At 29.7% G+C, this 24,282-nt stretch overlaps 1 protein-coding gene across 1 annotated transcript; it reads left to right on the top strand.

The window, feature by feature from the left end:
- On the top strand, positions 6-24,006 carry LOC104772074. The gene is made up of 5 exons (XM_019241822.1): positions 6-343; positions 1,918-1,956; positions 21,850-21,969; positions 22,046-22,097; positions 23,855-24,006. The coding sequence occupies exons 1-5, from the start codon at positions 44-46 to the stop codon at positions 24,004-24,006; spliced, it is 663 nt and encodes a 220-aa protein (XP_019097367.1). The 5' UTR covers positions 6-43.

Raw genomic sequence — 24,282 nt, 5'->3', positions numbered from 1 at the left:
AACTACAGCTCGGTTTGTTCTAGGGTTTCTTCGTTTCTCTACAATGGCTACAATACTAAGCGATGAATCGATGGCAAAACGAGGTTCGACGAAGGAACTATTGGCGTTGGAGGAGGATGCTGACTCTTCTTCGCGTATCAAAAACCAAAAGGTCGACGAGGAGGAAGACGATGATAGCAGCGGTAGCAGCGACATCGATATGGATTTCGGCACGGACAGCGAGTGGATTCAGTATAGATACGTTTCAAAAGAACCAGAGTGGGGCTACGATAGCTTTGATGGTCGCGAATTCAAAATCAATCCAAGGATTCGTAAGTTGTCTCCTAACCAGGAACTTTACGACATATACTACAACAACCATCTTAGTATAAGTTGAATTAAGATGGATATGAATTTTCCATGTTCTGGATCGTTTGGGTTTATATATTATTTTATGTTTTTACAGAACAAGACTTTAGAATTGGTGAATGTTGTGAGAGTAAATTGAAGTGGACAAGCTAGATGGAAGCTGTACATCACGTTCATGGCTCGGGAGTATCGTGGTGGGCCTCTTGTTGAGTACCAAGCCAAGGTGCTACATTTTATAAAGGAACCAGAGGTACCTCCTTTCCCAATTCTCTGCAGACCAAGTCCTAAACCACAACTCTAGATCTATATATATATATTAAAAGGTACATGAGTATTCTGTTAGTCTTCTTGTTGTTTATTTTGTTAATTTCATGAGATCTCGTGGGGATAACATTTAATCTTTCTGGCTGAATTGTTGATGTTGTGTATTGTTGAAAACTTTACCTTCCCATTAAAAATAAGAAAACTTTACCTTCCCATTAAAAAAAAAATTCTCAATTAAACAAAGTTGAAAGTAGTTTTTTTAAATAAATTATTTAAATATGGGATGATCTATGTTTATATAGAAGTGAATATTTACAAAATTTAGAATTAATAATGAACTTTAAATTTTCCTTAATCCCTTTTTCTATATTTTTTGTAGAATTAATAACTTAAAATTAAAAATAAGTAAATAATATTCGAATTTTATAAAATATATATATATAATCTCCTAATTATTTTTTAAAAAACTTTGTAATTTTTTCTTATAAATTCTGTAATTTTTGATAATTATCTTTTTACATTATTAATAGTTTATCAAAGTCCTCCTATTAAATATTTATTTTTACACATGTCAAAATCTGAGATTGATAATTTGACACATGTCAAAATCCTGTTAATGACTAACTCTCAAAACCCAACTTTATATAATAAGATACATATTTCTCATAACTATTAACCAATAGTAATTCATTAAAATTTTAAATTCTCAATCAATGAATCTTGAAATCTACAATCTAATAGCATTAATTATTAAAAAATACAGAAAATCAATCTTTGTGATAAAAAGATAAATTTCTAAAACATCATCTATTCTAATACAGAGGGAGTAATATTAAAGTCAATGCATCAAATGTAAAAACTTTAAAAAAAAAAGTACTTTTGAGCAACAACTGCTACCAAAACACTAGATTGACTATATTTATTATTTTACACAGTTTGGATGAATCTGGAAATCCCCAAAACCTGAATTGGTCATCTAGGGTTTCTGCGTTTCCACCCACAATGGCTGCTACCGTACTAAGCGATCGATCGATGACGAAACAAAGTTTTAGGAAGGATTCATGGGCGTTTGAGGAGGAGGCTGACTCTTGTTCTTCGCACATCAAAAAGCAAAAGGTCGAAGATGAGGAAGACGACGATAGCAGCAGCGATAGCGATTTTGATTTCGGCACCGACGAGGAGTGGGCTCAGTATAGTTACGTGTCGGAAAAAGAACCAGTGTGGGACTACGATAGCTTTGATGGTCGCGAGTTCAAAATCAATCCAAGGATTCGTAAGTTGTATCCCACCCAGCAATTTTATGACATATACTACAACAACAGGCTTAAGGCTTTCGAGAGTAAGGTATATTAGTTTCCTTGTTTAATCATTTGGTATATTACTATATCGATCTGTTTAAGTCAAAACTCTTCTTCGCTTACTGGTCTCAATCTCTGCAAACCCATCTGTTTTTGTTAAATCATTTTTCAATATCATACATTTTTTTTTTAACTTGCAACAATAGGTTTGTCTATGCCTTAATTTGATGTTGTTTACTTATATTTTCCATATATAATTTTGTGGTTTTGTAATATAGGGTTTTCTTCCTGATCCCTCGGTCGGAATCTACGAGCTCAATATCGAGAGGAAGAACAGTGACAGGGATTTAATTGCATGTCTTGCTAATGTCTGTGTTAAGAAGTTCAACGAGACCATGGTAAATTAGTATCAGTTGAATTAAGATTGATATTTCATGTTTTGGATCGTTTATAAATTATTTTATGTTTTTACAGAACAAGACTTTGGAATTGGTGAATGTTGTGAGAGTTAATGTAAGTGGACTAGGTAAATGGAAGCTGTACATCACGTTCATGGCTCGGGAGTATCGTGATGGGCCTCTAGTTGAGTACCAAGCCAAGGTGCTACATTTTGTAATGACACCGGAGGTATCTCCTCTCCCAATTCTCTGCAGACCAAGTCCTAAACTACAACTCTAGATCTCTATATATATTCAAAAGGTATTATTATTCTTATGTTAATCTTCTTCGTTTTAATTGTGTCTATTTCGTCAGTGGGATTTGGATTGTTTCTGCCAAGTTATAACTGTTAATTAATGTTTCTGACTAAATTGCATTGTGATGTGTTGACGACAAGCTAGCAGAGGTATTCAAGTGAGAGAGTTTTAAGCTATTTGTAAGGTTGTGTGGGTGGGAATCTAAGGCTTTGATTGGAACAACATATACTAAAGCATTAGCATTATGCAGCATAAACATTAAGGTGCATAGGCTGTATGCTATGATTAATATAACACATTTAATTGATTGGTATAGCAGGGGAGTATTAGATATTATATTTATATTTAATATATGATATTAAATAAAAAAATATAATTTAAATGTGTATCATTAAAAAAGTTAGTTATCACTCACTGCTATATATTTTTTTAAAAATATATTTTACATTTAATAAATTTAATAAGTTGTTATATATAAAAATGTGTAATTTAATAAATTTTAATTATATATATTTATAGTGTAACATTAATTAAAAATAATTAATATATATTATAATTTTTTTTATAAAAGTTTATATCTATATTTACATTTTTAATTTCAATAACTTTTAAAAATATATATAATAGAACAAATTAAACTAAATAAAACAATAATATATATTATAAATGTTATATCCACATTAATATTTTAATATATTAAATAAATTATTATATTATTTTAAATAATAACATTAAGTAGTTTCTCATATATATTATCTTATAAAAAATAATTTTATTTTCTATGAAATCATAATTTTCTCTTTTTACAAAATTAATTAATTATTTAAAATTATTTTAATATATATTAATATTGTAGAGTTAAATGCTTGGTAAATACTTCAAATGAGAGCATATAGGAAGAAAGCATATAGGAAGAGAGCATATGAGAGCATCTGCAGCTTCTAAATGCTCCCTTATATGCTCTCTTAATAGATGTTGATTGGATGATAAAATTAAAAGAGCTTCTTCATATGCTCTTCCAATCAAGGCTTAAGTATTCTGACCTATTATATCTATTATAACATTGGTTCATAATTATCTTGTGCTATATTTATGGTTTGTGTGTGTAATAGATTATGAAGTTTATATATATGCATTAATGATGCACAGCTTTCGATCTCAAGTATTACTATAAACCATTGCCTCTCTGATCTCTCTAAGATTTAAACAATTGCCCTACGTCGGTGATATCTACAAGAGAGACGATAATTAGGATATACGGCTTTCTCAAAAAAAAAACTCATCGAATATCAAAAGTGACTTCCGCCACACGAGTTAGATGCTAACGCAAAATTGGTGTTTGCCTTGTCGCCTTTGACCTCTAGCTTACAAGTGTTAACCTTCACTCGGAATTCCAAATCTTAACAAGCTGTCAATGCATATATCATAAATGCTCAGATTGGGGATGTAGTTAATCTTTGAAGACTGCTTAAGTTAAATCCATGACTACAAGACAAAGAGAAACATAACCTAATATATCCTTCACAATTAAGATCTTATTATATAAAGTTTTAGGGAAGTGATTTTAGTGCAGTGGCAGGAGGTAAGTCCATTTGTAGAAGGCACCATCACACTCGGGATCGAGTCCCGGCTCCTACGAATGTAGGAATTTGGCTAACGGGCCGGCCAGTTGTGGCCCAATGGTTGACAAGAAAAAAAAAGTTTAAGTTTTCAAAATTAGTAATTTATATAATCGCGACATGTGTTAAGTATATCGATAATATTTTGACATATGTGAAAAAAAAAATTATTTAATAATTGTAGGAAAAAATAAAAAAATTCTAAAAATAAAAAGATTACAGTTCATATTTTTGAAAATATATAAAACCAAAAGTAATCTATTATATCACTAACTATAATAGAAAAATTATCTATTAAGTTACAAATTTCAATAAGAAAATGTGCAATTAATAAGGAAAATATTTGCAATTTAATTGCAATTATTATTTATTATAATCATATAGCAAAAAGAAATTTATAATAAAAATGATTATAGTGTACAAAGTTTAATGCGTTAAAATTAGTGATTAGCATAATATAAGAAAACTAAGATAATCAAAACAAAAAATTAATATAATTTTCTTAAGTTAGTGAATGATTTGATAACATATTTAATATTTTATTGATATTTATAAGAAGTAAAACTGATCAACTTAAAAGTAAAACTGATATATCATTATATATGTGTTAGGTAAAATGATTACATGAAATTTCTTATTGAGAAATGATTAATTATAACAAGACTGTCATAATGTAAATGTGACAATAGTGAAAACTACATAACACATAACTTATTACTTCTACTTAATAAATCTTATCGAAGAATAGCGTTACTACATTACACGAACAGGGGGAATACTCTGCTCGTGATTATATGTGTTTAGGTTTAACGACAAAAAATATTTCTTAAAAAGCCAAATTACTTAATTAAACGATCAAGATACACTATTGGGCATGTCTCAGCGATGAAGATCCTTCCATATCCGCCAACTCCCCAATCCTTCCCCCAAGTGTTTTGGACCAAGAACAAAAGTTTGCCATCTAGTGTGAACCCATAAGAAACAATGATTAGCACATGTCTTATATAATCCAAGGTGGCTCCCTGCGGTATTTTCAAAGTGTAGATTCCCTAGAACATTGTTATACAAACAATGCTAAGTTTTAATATTTAAATTATATATCCTTTTATAATAAAAGGGAAGTACACAAAAAAAAATTTGTATACTATATAATTTTTATAAATTGGTTACAAAATAAGTTAAATATAAGCTGATTACAAAAAATATTTATAAATTAATTGGTCAATCCGTGAGTTATATAAACACACTTAAGAATATTCTAAAAAATTCTCTTAAAAATAATTCCAACGATTTATATAATTTCCAAAAAATTCTGAAGGAACTGCATTTGGCTTTGTAATAAAATCTCCTTTCACTCTAAACATGTTTGTCTGAAATTATATTACAAAAATCAATAATATAATTATTCAGATTCTAAAGAAAAATAAATAATTAGGATTGGATCAGATGCAAAGAAAAAAGAAGTGGATATCATAAGCATTTACCATGTTAGTTCTTCCGAAATCCTTTTCAAGTCCTATTTCACGAATGAACTTTATTGGTTTTTTGAGTGAAGCAATTGTCAAACTCTTTTTTCTACCTCCCCCTCCTTGAATCTGAGCTTTTTCCCTTACTGATTTGACTACGCTAATGAGATCTTTCATTGACAAAGTCTTATGTTCAGCAACATTTTGAATATTCATGTTGTACCCGAATTCCAAGATCTTACGGAGAACTCTCGCCCAACAATCATCTGCATACAAGTATAGCATTATTATTAACTAGTATTATATCAACTGTGTAGCTAGAGTTCTAGTATAATAAAAAGTTGGCTTAAAAGCCAGATTGGGTTTTTGTTTAACGTTAACACACACACATATATATATATATATATATATATATATATATGTTTTATTTTTATATTAATCGAAAATATGCAAATACGTAAAATACTCGGAAGAAATATGCTTTTTAATTTGATTGATTTATTTATATACCAAGAAACAGCCAAACACTACTCAGTTATAAAACTTGCAACTCTTTCAATCATACAAAATTGAAAACATAATCGGACGACAATTTCTAAGAGTATCTATCCTACTATATTAATTGAGAAGTACAAATATGAAACTAACCTTAAAATGTGTAAAAAATTACATTCAATTACCATTAGAAAAAATTAATTAAGTTTAATTAACTAATTTAAATAAATATAATTAAATTAAAAATAAAAACACTCACATATCAAATATTAAAAAATCTAAAAAAATCTTAAAAAAATATTTTCTATCTCTAATAAATTATGGATGAAAATACTAATTATTTTTTTAAAAAAATATATAAACCAATCAGAAAATTTAAAAACTAAGATTTTATATCCAAGTATACAATACAATTATTTTTAATAACTAAATTCGAAGATTTTGTTAAGATTTCAAATTATGATTCTCCTATCATTTTTATTTTATTTTATTTACAAATTGTTTAGAACTTTCATATAATACTTATAATTAATAAAATGCATATTTTTTCTGCATATGCTGTGATTTAAATTTTGTAAAATGAAGATATATTACTCAATGTATGAAAATGTGTGTTTTAATTTCCATATTGGCAGGTGCAGGTTGGTAAAACTAAATTTATATTGATGATAAATTAATAATTTTTATTTACTCACAATTATATTATTAAAATTACTATTTTATATTTCACAAAATATTATGCAAATACAACAAATAAACAATATAAAACTGTAATAATACGTCAAAAATAAAATACTATAATATTCTAAAATAATTAGTATTCAAATAGACTAATAGATTTACATAACAATTAAAAATAAATATTATCTCAAACAAAATAATTTTTAAAAAAATAAAACAATAATTTTTATTATTACATTATAATTTTTTTAAAAAATGTTGACCCGTGCTTAAAGCACGGGATATATCCTAGTATATATTAAACACGGACTTGCATTAATTATTACGCTATATAGAAATTGTTGATACATAAACTATCACTACAAAGATTGGAAGATATAGCTTCAGAATTTGTCACATTATTTTTTTGTAGCTAATTTTTGCAACGATTAGTTACTAATTAGTTACAAAAAATTAAATTAAAAATTTAGTAGCAAAATTGTAGTAATTTGTAATAGTTAGTGATACCATTAGATACAAAAAATAGTTTGTGAGAAATAGCCATTGATAAGCAACTATACTTTTGTGACAATTCTAAACATATTTTACTAATTTATTTTGAGGTAATTAGTTATACTTAAGTAAGGATATTGTTGTAACAAATATACCCACTATTGTGATTAGTAACTTAATTTGTAGTAACTAGTTACTAATTATTTTTGTAGTAAATAGCTACAGAGAAGCAACAGTATAAGTGTAACAAATGGTGCAGAGGTTTACCAACTTTGGTATCATGTTGTGGCTGCTCGTTTTAGAGACATGATCTCTAAAGCAAAGATTTCTGGTAACAAGGCAGAATGGATAAGTGGAGGAATCTGGGAGATTATGTTGGAGTATTGGGACTCATATGAGGCTAAGAAGAGAAGCAAGATAGCTTCAAACAATAGAATGTCAGCTAGGGATGGATATGGGCCACATGCTCATACAGCAGGTGCTAGATCTTTTAGCCAAGTCAGAGACCTAATCGTAAGTTTACTCTGTTTCTCATGTGATTCACTTTACCATCAGTATAAGTCTTTCAAGTTATCCTTGTTTCAACACTATTATGTTTTGTTTGTTTTGTAGAGACAAAGAGAAGGCATTAAGCCTTCCCTGTTGCGTGTATTGAGGGAGACTCATCGAAGACGTGATAGGACTTATGTGGATGGACGGGCACAGTCAATTGACGAAGAACTTCAAAAACAAATGGAAGCCATCTCTCAAGCTTCCGTCTGCAGTCCCAACGATGGCTCAGAGATCACACAGCTTGATGAAGATGAATTGTACTTGAAGGTAACAGTTTCAATTCTTACTCAATCCTCATTGTTTCAAACGTTTAATTCCCTATCCATTTCTTTTATACTTTGGAATGAACTAGCTAGATTCTTATACTATACCAAACGTCCCTAGCTTGTAGCCCGTACATTACAAGATAAACGTAGCTCTGCGTAGCATATTAGCAACTGATAGTTTGTGGGTATTAATAACAAATTGTTACAATAATATTGAAACAAAATTAATGCAAATTAACACAGTTTTATTAATGACAAATTGTAGCAAATTTGTCACAACAAACTTGTAGTATTCGTAGCTATTAACGACAACTTGGTTTGTGGGAAAGTTGTAACAATTTGTTACACTATTTCTGAGACAAATTTGAAGCAAATGGACACAAGAACATTTGTAGCAAATTTGTAGCTAAATTGCTACAATTTCTCATAACCGACATTTTGCAACCAACCTATAGGCGCAAAAAAAATTTCGAAACAAATTTGTAGCAACTCGGATTTTGTTACAAATATTAATGCATAGCTACAATATTCTTCGTAACTATACAACACGAAAACTGTAGTGTATATAGTCATCTACTACGAATATATACCGTCTGAAAGCTCTTCAATTATTCCAAGCAAATGTAAGTGTGTTGAGGTGAAATCGAAGACAAGACGACTCCCATCCCCAAGTTCTTGTAAAAAATGTTGATTTGTTGTATTTATGAGCTCTTGTATAATGTGTTGGATTTGTTTAACGTGAGACTAACAACACTACACAGCCATTAAAATAAAGAAAATAAAAACAACAACAAAAAAATTTGGGAACTTGGACACAAACCCTCAGGCTCTTTGAGGTTCATCAAAACTTTTTAAGTTTAGGACCGTCTGAGATTAGTGTAAGTATAAAAAATATAGGGAAATGAATCTGAAATGGGATATGTAATAAATGATGTTAAAACCACTCTAAATATCTAAACACAACAAAGCTATAAAAACTCCTTAAACTCTTTCTCTTCGGATAGAATTTTAATGATTTTAAAAGTTATGTAAATATATTGTTATTCAATCAAGACTTTTTAAAACTCTCTTAAAATTTGGTGTTATTAGTTGTGGATTTGTAAAAAGTTATCTAAAGTCTTCATAAATCTAGTGTTATTGGATTAAGAGTTTTATCAAGTCATTAAAAATTTTATGTTATTCAAGTAAAACAAAAGAATCTTGGATTGTTAATGAATTCAACTATTATGTTGTTGGTTTATGATTCTATATTATTTTCTTCATAAAAAAAGTCATGTAAACTCTTTCATCAGAAAGAAAGATGTGAATCATAGTCCATGACTTTTTGTTGTTCTTTTGTAGAAAATGAAGAACAAGAGAGCAAAACAGAACCAGAAAAATTAACAGATCAAGAGAGGGCAAATCGAGTAATGATTCCTCCAGCATCACCATGAACCGTCACGTATGATTCCTCCACCATCACCATCATCATCTCGTTAACCTCATCAAACCAGGAGTGCATTATTTTGTAATTATTTAATTATGCTGAGATTACATACAATAATTATTTACCTACTCCAAGGAAGTGGATACATTATAGTTGATGAGTTTTCTCAAATTGCAAATTCACTAATTGGTAATATATTCACAAATTGGTATGATCTTAATCTGTGAAAAAACCTACATATATAATAATGAAAAAACTTCTCGTAATGAAACAATTTTTTTTTGACAAAAATGTTAAGTAAACAAGAATGTTGTGCAAAATTTTTTTGAGAAAGTTTGAAAGATTTGATGAGAGATTTTACAAGATTAGGAAAACAAATCAGCAAGATTTTAAAACATTTTCTAAACAATCTTTTAGAATAGTTCATTTTATACTTTCTATGATTTTATTTAAAATCATTTAAATTCTTTTTAAATCTCAAACCAATACCCCCCCTCTTCGTCTTCAAAAAACAAAAAACCTATACGAAACCCAGAACTTATACTTGGTTTGAGATTTATGAAGATTTTTGAAGAGTTCAACAAAATCATTGAAAATGAATAAGTGAAAGATTGTTAAAGATTGCTAGAGAGTTTTGTTGATTAGTTTTCTAAAATCTTGTAAAGTATTCCAAACAATCCCTGTATTTTTATGATATTTTCCGTGACTTTATTTTGTAAAGAAAGTGTCTAAAATCATGAACCAATAACATAATAATTGAACTCATTAAGAATCATAGATTTTTTTGTTTTAATTGAATAACACAAAACTTTTAATGACTTTATAAAACTCTGAATCCAATAACCCAGATTTGTTAAGATTTTAAATGACTTTTTACAAATCACAAACAAATAACACTAAACTTTAACAGAGTTTAACAAAATCTTGATCAAATAACAACAGATTCTACATAACATTTAAAATCTTTAAAACTATATTCAAATCTTAAATCAATAACCCCCACTTAAAAACTGTATGGCCATGGAAAAAAAAAGGAAAAGAAAGAGATAGTGATCTTAAGAAACTAAGGGGGTGGTATTGGTTTGAGATTTATGAAGATTTTTGAAGAGTTCAACAAAATCATTAAAAATGAATAAGTGAAAGATTGTTAAAGATTGCTAGAGAGTTTTGTTGATTAGTTTTCTAAAATCTTGTAAAGTCCTCCAAACAATCTTTGTATTTTTATGATACTTTCCATGACTTTATTTTGTAAAGAAAGTGTATAAAATCATGAACCAATAACATAATAATTGAACTCATTAACAATCCTAGATTCTTTTGTTTTAATTGAATAACACAAAACTTTTAATGACTTTATAAAAGTCTGAATCCAATAACCCAGATTTGTTAAGATTTTAAATGACTTTTTACAAATCACGAACTAATAACACTAAACTTTAACAGAGTTTAACAAAATCTTGATCTAATAACAACAGATTCTACATAACATTTAAAATCTTTAAAACTCTTTTCAAATCTTAAACCAATAACCCCCACTAACTAAGAAAGTAAGAATACAAGTGTTATATACCCTTTGAGGTTCATCAAAGCCTTCTTCTATCGCATGATTTGGTTAATATGGATTTTGAGAACGACGTTTTTGCTCTTGCTTTATAGCATTTGGAATATTTTTGCCTTTATCACTTCCTCCAGCTCCAATACCTCCATCACCGTGGTCAGCTTTAATGCCTAATACAGAAAACTCTGCCCTTAAAAATCAGAAAATCATAGAAACCCTAAAAAAAAGTCAAAGAAATGGCTGAAGAATGAAAAACCTGGTGGTTTCGAGCAGAAAATTTTTTGGAGTTTTCTTACAGAAATGTTAATGGGGAAGAACGCTTTTTGAGGGAAGAGGGTGTTTTTTATAGAAGAATTGGAAATTTAAATGATGTTTTTCTCCAAATAATATTATATATGTCAAAAATGAAAATGTACAGTTTTTTTTTTTTTTAACATCTGAAAAATGTACAGATTATTCACTAAAATTGTTTCTTAACACGTTTTCAAAAAAAAAAATATAACTTATGTTTTTTTTTGAGCAAAAAAATAAAAAAAAAAATAAATAACTAATCATTGTATATTCTTAAAAAAAAATTGAACTTAATTTTGTTGCAACTAAAAAAAGAGATGGGCAAAACATTAACCGAAACAAATGAAACCAACATTGATCAAGTCGAAATAAAATAAATTTTGTAATATTAATTCAAATGGTACATAAATTTATACTTTGATAAATCGAATCAAACTAAAAGAATGAAGTGGACTGCAAATACATCAAATCTGAAACCAAACCAAATTTCAATAACCTTAACATACAAATTCTATATATACAGGACCGGACCATACTTGATTTTTGTGCAACTATATAACCGAACCAAAAAAACTCATTAATTATAGCCTGAATCCGTATAGTATTAGCTAGTGACGGGTCTTTCATTATAACCCAAATGCTATAGATATTTTTTCAACCGAATCATCTCAATAACCCCACGTTTCAATCTAAGAGTACATTTGAAAAAATGTCCAAAATGTCTTCACTAATTACAGCAATTGCCATCGAATTATGACAAAAGGAAACATTTAATTGAAATCAAAAAGGCCAAATGTGCGAATAATTAATCGATTGTAAAATTAACATAGGATCCGCGTGTATAACCATGGGTCTTTTAATTGGATCAAATACTAACCAATTTACTAATCGGGTTATTAAAGCTTTAAATGATAGATGCAATCTTAACCATTCAATCAAAAGCATGCATATTCTCTTTTTTTTTTTGGTCAAAGCATATTCTCTCTTTTATTCCACTGTATTAACTACATTTTCGACTTTACGGCTATTTCCTAAAGAGAATTGCATGAAATATTCAATCATAAACAATCATTCAATCATAAAAGATCTTAACGATCAATCAATCTTCATATATCTTCTAATCTTGCTTAAAACTATGCTATCTTCATTCGACTTTTAATTTAAAAAGATCCTTAAACGGTTGATTGTATCTAAGATATTGTGCTTCCTCTCCAAGTTATTCAATCAACGATCTAAGTAATAACCTAATTATCTAAGTTCTCTATAAATATAGAATATCATTAGATGTCCTAACTCATCAAGCCATCAACTTACCTCATAGTAAAAACTTTTTTAATTCTTTTTTTCATAGTAATTAACAATGGCGACTCAGTCTCTGGCATTCCTCAATGACGTGAACCCATACAAGACGTTGTGGTGTGTGAAAATGAAGGTCCTCCATACCTGAAATACATACACAACAAGATTTGGTGGAACATTCGACATGGTGCTCAGTGATGTGAAGGTAATATACATATTCTTATAATATTATCTCACCTTTTTAAACTTTTATATCATGTAGAAATACTCACGTAAAATTTCTTTTACAGAGTACAAAACTCCATGCTTTCGTGAAAAAGAGCATCTAAAACGTTTTGAAAAATGTTATTTTCTAGGACAATGGAGAATGATGCTGGTAAGATTGTTGTTTGTTTGTTTGGTTAGATTTACTCGCTTTAAACTAAACATCTATTTTGCGTTTTCAGTTTTGATAGATAAGCAATGCTCAAATGATGAATGAAGCGATTAAACTGAAGACTGAAAGCGTGAAGAGTGATAAGGTTGATAGAGGAAAAGCTAGATTATTTTTAACAAAAAAAACGCTAGATTATTGCAAGATGAAGAATTAGTAGATGCATGAGTGAGAAGAAATACAAAGCTTTTTTTTATTTAGTTTTAATTGTTGCTTTCTGAACTTTATAATATTTTTTTTTTCTTTGTTTCATGTTGGTTATATTGGCGTATTCGTGCTTGATCACGATCTTTTAATGAATAATTTGGTTTTTCTTTTATTTCCAGAAGGGTTGTTTTTACTAATGTGACTGCATTTTTTTTGCAGAGTTAGTACTTTGCCAATTTTCTTAACTTATCATCCAAGACCAATCAAAGAAAGATCACCAAAATTTGACCAGACTATCCAAAATTCTATCGCAGAAACATAAATTTTATAAACTAAATTACCTTTGCAGGTGTCTTTAAGAATTGAATCGAAGTTTGTAGTGTTCAATTCAATGGCAGAAGACCCTAACGTAGATGCTGACACCGGAACAATTTATTCATACATCAAATCGAATCGAAGCGGCTTTGTTTCACGGGTCCATGGAGATGAGTTAAGTGCGCTTCTTCGTTTTATTGTTAATTATTTCGCAAATAAAAAAAATAGATTCAAACAAGAGACGGCTGTGTGTTGCCGACAAGAAATTGTTTCTTCGATAGTCATTTACAGTCTTTTTTAACAGGGTTTTTAGTTAAATTATTTTTTCTGTTTTGTTTTTATTAAGATAGAAACATAAATAACAAAATGAAAATAAAGGACAAAACCCATACAAGAGCAAGCCCAATAACCGAAAGATTAACCTTGTGGAGGCAGAGTCGATCATGTACAACACATAGTCATTAGTCATACATTTGACATGGAACTCCATAAAAATAATAATTAAAAAATACATAATTATACTTTACTTCATTTTAAAAGTAGAGTTTTTTTAAAAAAAAAAGTTAATCTATAAATGCTACACAACTTTTTCTACCAAAACAAAATATAGAACTATTCCAAATTAGGAAAATACACATTTACAACCAAATTTAAAACTGTATGAAGTTATATTAATAATACACACTACATTATGTTACTTACATCCTTATTCACAAATTCAAAGATTTCACATATTCATGTAACACACTTTTTACTGAAATGCTTTTTTACAGTATATTATGTTTTTACAAAGTGAAACTATAAATACTGATAAAAATTCTATCTATTATTTCTTTTATTACATTATGTATAAATAATATAAATTAGATATATGTTTGTAAATTGAATACACTACATAAAAACAAAATACTGATCAATTCTATTATATTAATAAAATTGTACTTACGAGTCAGGTAATAATTTGGGTAAAAGGGTCGAGTAACGAGACATATAGTAAAAAAACATGTATATAATTTTAAACTATATGAATAATAATATGAACTAACCTAATTACAAAATTATATTGTAAATTTAAAAACTGAATAAACTAAAAATTATTATCGCAATAAATTAAAATTTATCATGCGGTGTACTAAAGGTTCCAATCAATTTATTAATATGTAACTAAAATAATGAGTAAATATAAGTAACTAACATATTTAATTTTAAACAATATCCACTAATAATAGTATTAAAAAGTAACATATTATTCAAATCACATAGTATCAAAATTAATAAACAAACTCTTAATTAAAGAAGATGAAAAACAAAAAATATAATCTAGAAATTTTTGTCCCGCGGTATACCGGGGGTTCAAACCTAGTATACTAACATGATACCAACCAAAATTGTATTTCTAATCAAATAATATTTTAAACTTGGACCGATCGATCGAGTGGAATTACGAATCAAATTGAAATGAACTAGATTTTAACCTGCGGTACACCGCAAACTTATATTTTATTTATAACTAAATTTTAATTTAATTGATGGTGTATGTTGTAAAGATTTTTTTAACATTTTAATAGTTTAATATAGAATTCTATTACTTTAATTTTGTTGTTATCAATAGATTTCTGTTACTTTTATGCTTGTTATATGTATGTGAACATACCAATAGGTAGATGGTTAATATACCGTGTGATGCATGGATTTTCATTCCCTGAAATGATTAAAGTAGAGAACAGTAAGATTCATGTGAATAATAAATGAGAATAATGGAAATTATGTTTATTGATTGCTTCTTACAGTTTCATCAGCCAAGATCAACTCCAGGGTTTCTCCTGTGCTGTTTGTGTATTGACGCCACAAGTGAATAACTTCCACTTGCACCCTCCACGCCGTCTTGTAAGGGCAAACATCTCTCAAGAAAACAAATGTTGCAGCTATTTCTCTCAATTTGTTTAGCTATGCGGTTCTAGGTTTTGGTTGTGGGTGTTGTGTTTCGTTTGTGAAGTTGATATTTATACATGAAAAAATGCAGGGCCGGTCCGTAGGTAAATGATGCCCAAAGCATAGATAAAAATTGTTGCGCAATGATTTTTTTTTTCTTCTATATACATAAGATTTTACAAGTATATTAAGAAATATATTAAAAATATTATAAGAATTTAAAGTGTTTGAAGAAAAAAAAGAGTACTAAAAAGTCCAAAACCTCTATGGCAATATGGCATAGTAATGTTTTTGATATATTTTTGGGTCAAATGTGTTTATAAGTAATGTGTTAAAAATTTGGATTCAAAGCTTCAAAAGATGGATTTTAAAAAGTACTTGTTTAAATTTTAGAAACCAAGAGAAGAAAAAAGACTTATAATAGCTAAGAGTAACACGTTCATGTGAAATAAAATCCAACAGTTCATTCTCTTTTATTGACTAAAATGTCTATTTTTAACTTAAATAACTAAAATCCAAATGTAAAACAAATAAAAGTAAGAGATAATATTAATAGCCCAATACACCCACGTTATTTTAAAGAACTCGGCGATTCTCCGAGAAAGAAAAAAAAGACAATTGAGATCGAGAGGTAGAAGACGATTCAGACATAAAAACTAAAAATTGATGCCCCTAAAATTACAAAGAAAATATGATGCCTAAAGCTTCTGCTTCACCAGCTTCCGGTCTGGGCCGGCTCTGGAAAAATGTTTGATGAGCAGTAAGTTTACGAACCGTAGCAATAAAAGAGAGATTTTAATGTTTTCCTATTTGAGTTGATAACATTATTGCAGAACAATATTCAGTTTCTAAAGGAGATATATACTGAATTAAATGTATTTCTTGTTGCTAAAGTTAAATATTTGCGATTATTGAGTTTTTAAATTTGGGTTCTCGTGTTTATGAACTTTATTAACGTTATAATAATTATTGGGATTGTAATCATTTGTTACTCAAATTTGGCTGTGTCATTTAAATTTAAGGGATCATACAGTCTCTAAAGATCTATTAAAATATGTTTGGAGATTTTTATTGGATTAAAAATTTAATGCGTAGAGTTGTTTTTGGAGAAATCAAAATGTATAAATGTTGTCAAACTTTTTATGACAATAAACGTATCAAAATTAAGTCGATTTAAATAGTTCCATTAATTGAGTTTCTACGAAATGTTATTTTAGAAAAATCATTAGACATTAATGTTGTAAATAAAACAAGTTAAATAAGCAAAACATAAAAAGCATCAACCGAAAAGTATTTAAAAAATGTTAATATAGATGTTAATAGTTTTACTTTGGATCTGTTTTTTTTTTCTTAACCCAAAACCAAAAACCGAAGCGGCAAAAAGTAATCGATTTAATGTATACTAGAGGTGTTGACCGTTAGAGAGAATTAAACAGCTTACATGCAAAAAAACCATAAGCTCAACTGCCCAAGAATAATAATATTGCATCTTCGATTTTTTTTTTTTTTTTTTTGTNNTTTTTTTTTGTCAACAAGAGATCAGCTCAGACGAGCCAATTGGTAGGGAAATCGTTTACAAACAAAACTTGGTGCGGAGATGTACGCGCTTGGCGTACCAAAGAATCCGCCCTTACATTAGCATTTCTAGATATTAAAAATAAAGAGAAAAGATAAAATTCTTCCCCATCAGTCTTGATGTCGTCAAGATACGCCGAGAACGCTGGCCAGTAGGGGAAGACACCATACCATTAGTAAATTCAACATTAGCATTCATACCATTATCCAACATTAGCATTCATACCATTACCCAAATCCGAAATTTCATTATATGAAAAGCTAAAAGCTTACGTAAATGCCAAAGATAGTCAAAACCCTGCAATGACAAAGTTGCCAAATCTTGAAGAGGTTGGTCCACGAAATTAAGGTTCTTGGCTTCCCACTCTATTTATAGGCAAAGAGATGAGACAGAAGATTAAATAACTTCTTAACAAAGTTTATTTTCACTCAACCACATGCATTCTCAAGTGTCTGCTCTTCGCATTCCCCAAGATCCTCATTTACTCACTTCTCTATTTGGTACGTAAGCCTCTAAACTATTTTATTCATTATTCGTTTTGTTTCACACTTGCTTCCTTAAACATTTTTTTTTTTGTAAAACTGTGAATTTTCATTGCTGAAACTCAATTGTAGATATTACAATAGCTTGTGAAACCAAAAAGATAGCCCCTGCCCAAAAAAAAATAAAAACAGAGGGGTACCTGAGTAAACCCTTTTAACTAAAGAGGGAACTTACATAAATCTCAGCCATTCCTGGAGTAGATCTCTAAAGTTTTTGCAGTGCTTCTTTGCAAGGATGGCATCTCGGATTAGCCTGTCGAGTAGCTTGAAGAGAACATGCGTAGTTGTTGCTTTGTTGTTGTGAAGTCGCGTGTTTCTCTCAGACCAGATTATGTAAAGGGTTGCCTGTGCAACTAGTCGCCGCAGAGTTAAAGAGGAGGTGGAATCCTTGACATCTAACCAGATGGTAAACGCATTCCATGTGTGAAAAACAAAAGGTCTATAACCCAGCCTCCTTGTTGCCTCTGTCCACAAGTCCTCGCTAAGGTCACAATAGAGAAACAAGTGCTCTCTGTTTTCTGGAACCCTGCCACATATACAACAAGAGGTTTCGATTTGCATTCCCCAATTGGCTAGTCTTGTTCATGTGGGTAACCTATCAAGATGCGTCAGCCACATCATGAATGCATGCCCTGGGATTGCTCCTTTGAACCATACTTGCTGTCTTGGCCTAATGACATCCCAAGTTTTCATTGTGCTGAAAATGTGAAGCTCCTTATCTTCTATTTTCCAAGTAAATGAATCTGGCTCTGAGCTTACTGTTGGCAGCGGTACTGATGTAAGGTGAATTTTCAGAATTTCCGCTTGTGGTGATCTCACAGGTCTCAAGAGCCACCCATTGGGTGAACACGCTTGAGAAACAGTCCCCACTAATGGCACACCTGTTTGGGAAAGACCTGTCGGCCCCAAAAAGTCCAACAAAGGTCCAAACAGAGACCACCAATCAATACCAAAAGCTTGCTGTCTTTCCATTACCCACATTGCACCGAAGGAACTGAAGAGCCCGAGGACGCAGGTGAAGAATTGTTTGCCATGTCCAAGAAGTTTGCCCTACTTCTCCGCCTCAATTTGCCAGAATACTGCATCTTTGATCTTGTTGTTTCATAGCCATTTCGCCCAAAGAGAGTCTCTAACAGTTAGAAGCCGCCAAATAAGCTTAAGGCAAAGAGTTTTGTTCCACTGAGCTATGCAGCGAAACCCTAAGCCACCTTCTTCTTTAGGCAAACATAGCGATTGCCATGCGACTTTAGCGTTTGGCTTTTTAGAGATATCTCCACACCACAAGAATCTTGCCATGCGACTTTAGCGTTTGGCTTTTTAGAGATATCTCCACACTACAAGAACCTCGCACACATACTCTCAATGATCTTCACACATCCCTTGGGGAGAATGAAAGCCGAGACCCAAAAATTGACACATCCCTTGCTTCCTTAAACATGTATAGAGATCATACAGATTCAAAATTGATTTTATCTTTATTCTCACAGGTTAACGGAGACGATTGATATGTGGGGTCTACTTACGTACCTACATGATTATTAGCTATAAAAGTTATTGCAAAACATTAAATTTCTTTGATAGAGAGCAATCATTATATAAAGCTAACTTAATTATATATTACTAGATGAATACTCAGTGCTATGCGCGAGCTTATGGCTTACCGTATTTTAAACAATTTTATTACTAATTTTTCTATATACATATATAGAGATTATTTTTGTTTTTTTATTGTATAAATCTTGAAAAATATAATTTGCTTCACATAGTTTTTCTCATTTTGTAATTGAATTATTAGATACATGCTTAAACAACTTTGTTGTGAGAGATTTAAACAATCTACAATTCTTGTCTAAAATGTCATATATCAAATAAAAGTTTGAGCTAAGCATGCATATTTTGTAACAAAGAGTTTTTTGGTTGAATAAATTTTACAATCATTCAAAAAATAAAAAGCTTAAGTATTTAGATATATTCATACTTAAACTTCTCAATTAAATACTATAAAACACTAACATTTTCTTTTATCAAGAATTGCAGTTTGGCTAACTCTTTAATAGATATAATTAAAATAGACATCTTCCTTTCATGTTAGCTTTTCAATTTCTTGAAGATAACTCTAGAATTTGTTTTTTATTAAGAAGTTCATTTAATTTTATTTTTGACAACTTCTAAATATTAGAATATGAATACCAACATCACAAATTTCTTCAACTATCTTCCTTTTTGTCTCTGTATTTTTCTAAACCAGCGTTCTACAGTTTTATTCAACTATCTTCCTTTTGATAGTGAACAAAACTTCAATCTTCTTCATATATACAAATTTAATTCTTTAAGGACAAAGTTTCATGAATTTCTCTACAATATTAACCAATATCTTGATCACTGCTGCGACTTTTCAAACCATTGACAAAATTGTAACACGTAAACCATATGTCTATATATTCATGATGTACGCCAAGAGAAAGAAGTGACTTTTTGATTCACTCCTGAGGCTATTTTGTCTTTTGGTGATGCATCTATTTTCTTGGAACATGTTATAAACCTCTCTAAATTTTTTAAGGAAATATTGAAACTGTTTGCTATATAAAAAATAAAGAATAGAAGACATGGAGGATGTTTCATATTCCATTTAATTTAGTTATGTAATTTGCTTTTAATGAGAACAAATAAGTGACACTCTTTCCATTGCTGACGTATCACTCAAATAGAAATAGTTGGCAATCTTTTATACTCCCTCCGGTTTTATTTACTTGTCATTCTAGAGAATTTCACGCAAATTAAGAAACTGTGTAAATTAACAAGTTTAACCTCACAAATCATTTATTATTTTATTTATTGTGTTAGTTTAATAGGGTTTATATTTGGAACTTTATTGTATAAGTTACATTTGGAAATGAGAATGACAAGTAATCTAAAAGAAAAAAAATATCTCTAGAATGACAAGGAATAAAAACCAGAGGGAGTGGTATATATTGTATATTGACTTATTGTATGTATTGTAATGTATATTGTACAGGGAATATTTTTTTGTGATGTGATTCAACAGAAAGAAAAAGAAAACCTAAAACAATGAGATCCCATAAGAATTTACCTATATATACATAATATGTATACCAAAATTAATGTTATGTACGTGACGTCAGATTTCTTTGAGGGCAAATTAAGCATGCGTAGGAATAGGATTAGTTTGATTAAACAATATACGACGTACGGAGCAGAGCCAGAGCCTGCATGGAGAGATAGAAAGAAAAAGAACAAAAAAACGTAGAGAGAGAGAGAGAGAGGCCGGTATTATAATTAGGGATGAACCCAAAATTTTTCTTTTTTTTCCTTCTCATTCGACTCATTTTTTTCTTCAATTATTTTCAGGTTGTGTTAAGGTTTTCGTAAGTTTACTACTGAAAACTAATAAACAAACAACAACTTGTGTTCAATGCGTGTCCGTTAAGCTTAATTGAATTTTGCATGTGTGTGTATCGTCAGTACGGATATGTGTTAGCTTATATTTTATTAAATAAAAATTGGGGTTTTACATGTAATTAAACGAATCGTTCATAACTATTTCTTTCTGAACCGTAAAAAAAATCAGTTTTATAGTGAAGAATATTACTATTATTTACGAAAAAAGAGATTCACTGATTTTGTAGTGAAGGAAAAAAGAGAGAGAGATTAGATATTAAAAAGCAAAAGGTCGACGAGGAGGAAGACGATGATAGCAGCGGTAGCAGCGACATCGATATGGATTTCGGCACGGACAGCGAGTGGATTCAGTATAGATACGTTTCAAAAGAACCAGAGTGGGGCTACGATAGCTTTGATGGTCGCGAATTCAAAATCAATCCAAGGATTCGTAATTTTTCTCCCAACCAGCAACTTTACGACATATACTACAACAACCGGCTTAAGGCTTTCGAGAGTAAGGTATATATATAATCAATCTATTGGTATATTGATATGTATTAGTCAAACTCTTCTTACTGGTCTCAATCACTGCAAAATCCATCTGCTTTTTGTGAAGTAATTTTTCAATTTCATTCGTTTTCGTTTTTTTACTTGCAACAATAGATTTGTGTATGCCTTAATTTGATGTTGTTTACTTATATTTTTCAGAAAGAATAAAAATATATATAATTTTGTGGTTTTGTAATATATAGGGTTTTCTTCCTGATCCTTCGGTCGGAATCTACGAGCTCAATATCGAGAGGAAGAACGGTGAGAGGGATTTAATTGCAGATCTTGCTAATGTCTGTGTTAAGAAGTTCAACGAGACCATGGTAAATTAGTATCAGTTGAATTAAGATTGATATTTCATGTTTTGGATCGTTTATAAATTATTTTATGTTTTTACAGAACAAGACTTTGGAATTGGTGAATGTTGTGAGAGTTAATGTAAGTGGACTAGGTAAATGGAAGCTGTACATCACGTTCATGGCTCGGGAGTATCGTGATGGGCCTCTAGTTGAGTACCAAGCCAAGGTGCTACATTTTGTAATGACACCGGAGGTATCTCCTCTCCCAATTCTCTGCAGACCAAGTCCTAAACTACAACTCTAGATCTCTATATATATTCAAAAGGTATTATTATTCTTATGTTAATCTTCTTCGTTTTAATTGTGTCTATTTCGTCAGTGGGATTTGGATTGTTTCTGCCAAGTTATAACTGTTAATTAATGTTTCTGACTAAATTGCATTGTGATGTGTTGACGACAAGCTAGCAGAGGTATTCAAGTGAGAGAGTTTTAAGCTATTTGTAAGGTTGTGTGGGTGGGAATCTAAGGCTTTGATTGGAACAACATATACTAAAGCATTAGCATTATGCAGCATAAACATTAAGGTGCATAGGCTGTATGCTATGATTAATATAACACATTTAATTGATTGGTATAGCAGGGGAGTATTAGATATTATATTTATATTTAATATATGATATTAAATAAAAAAATATAATTTAAATGTGTATCATTAAAAAAGTTAGTTATCACTCACTGCTATATATTTTTTTAAAAATATATTTTACATTTAATAAATTTAATAAGTTGTTATATATAAAAATGTGTAATTTAATAAATTTTAATTATATATATTTATAGTGTAACATTAATTAAAAATAATTAATATATATTATAATTTTTTTTATAAAAGTTTATATCTATATTTACATTTTTAATTTCAATAACTTTTAAAAATATATATAATAGAACAAATTAAACTAAATAAAACAATAATATATATTATAAATGTTATATCCACATTAATATTTTAATATATTAAATAAATTATTATATTATTTTAAATAATAACATTAAGTAGTTTCTCATATATATTATCTTATAAAAAATAATTTTATTTTCTATGAAATCATAATTTTCTCTTTTTACAAAATTAATTAATTATTTAAAATTATTTTAATATATATTAATATTGTAGAGTTAAATGCTTGGTAAATACTTCAAATGAGAGCATATAGGAAGAAAGCATATAGGAAGAGAGCATATGAGAGCATCTGCAGCTTCTAAATGCTCCCTTATATGCTCTCTTAATAGATGTTGATTGGATGATAAAATTAAAAGAGCTTCTTCATATGCTCTTCCAATCAAGGCTTAAGTATTCTGACCTATTATATCTATTATAATAGGCTACAACAACAGGCTTAAGGCTTTCGAGAGTAAGGTATATATATAATCAATCTATTGGTATATCGATCTGTTTTAGTCAAACTCTTCTTCGCTTACTGGTCTCTCAATCACTGCAAAATCCATCTGCTTTTTGTGAAGTAATTTTTAATTTCATCCGTTTTTCTTTATTACTTGCAACAATAGATTTGTGTATGCCTTAATTTGATGTTGTTTACTTATATTTTCCAGAAATCAAAAAAAATATATATAATATTTCGGTATTGTAATATATAGGGTTTTCTTCCTGATCCTGCGGTCGGAATCTACGACCTCAATATCGAGAGGAAGAACGGTGAGAGGGATTTAACTGCAGATCTTGCTAATGTCTGTGTTAAGAAGTTCAACGAGACCATGGTAATTAGTATAAGTCGAAAGGTTTTTACCGTTTAGATATGATTCTTGGTTTTGAATCATCTTTGAGTTTTTATACATATCTTTCACAGGGAACGACTTTGGAATTGGTAAAATGTTGTAAGTGGACAAGCTAAATGGAAGTTGTACATCACGTTCATGGCTTGTGAGTATGGTGATGGGCCTCTTGTTGAGTACCAAGCCAAGGTTATACATTCTATAATGAAACTGGAGGTACCTCCTTTCCCAGTTCTTTGCAGACCAAGTCCTAAACCAGAAATCTAGATCTATATATTTATTTAAAGGTATATGAGTATTCTGTTAGTCTTCTTGTTATTGAAAACATGGTTTTAGTAACGGCCACATTCAAACAAGCTAAAACAACGACTTAGTGACGGCAAAATTCGTTTCTACTAGCTTGACACAAAGACAAAATCGTCACTAATTTGTCGCAACGTTTGTGACTTCTAAATATCATCGCTAAATCAATGCAAAGAAAACGTTGCTAATCTGTCACTATATGATTACGACGAATCAGTAATGGATCATTTCAACACAAAA

This window comes from Camelina sativa, chromosome 20 (genome assembly GCF_000633955.1).
Source record: "Camelina sativa cultivar DH55 chromosome 20, Cs, whole genome shotgun sequence".
Taxonomy (NCBI): domain Eukaryota; kingdom Viridiplantae; phylum Streptophyta; class Magnoliopsida; order Brassicales; family Brassicaceae; genus Camelina; species Camelina sativa.
Note: the sequence above shows the minus strand (reverse complement) of the source record. Positions and strands in the feature narration are given on the sequence as shown.

What these genes read in the sequence shown, in the direction of transcription:
- LOC104772074 (XM_019241822.1), top strand. Translation starts at nt 44, where the DNA reads ATGGCTACAATACTAAGCGATGAATCGATGGCAAAACGAGGTTCGACG. An exon ending in CTAACCAGGAACTTTACGAC is followed by an intron (nt 344 to 1,917) that starts ATATACTACAAC and finishes CAATTTTATGAC; the next exon opens with ATATACTACAACAACAGGCT. An exon ending in TTAAGGCTTTCGAGAGTAAG is followed by an intron (nt 1,957 to 21,849) that starts GTATATTAGTTT and finishes TGTAATATATAG; the next exon opens with GGTTTTCTTCCTGATCCTTC.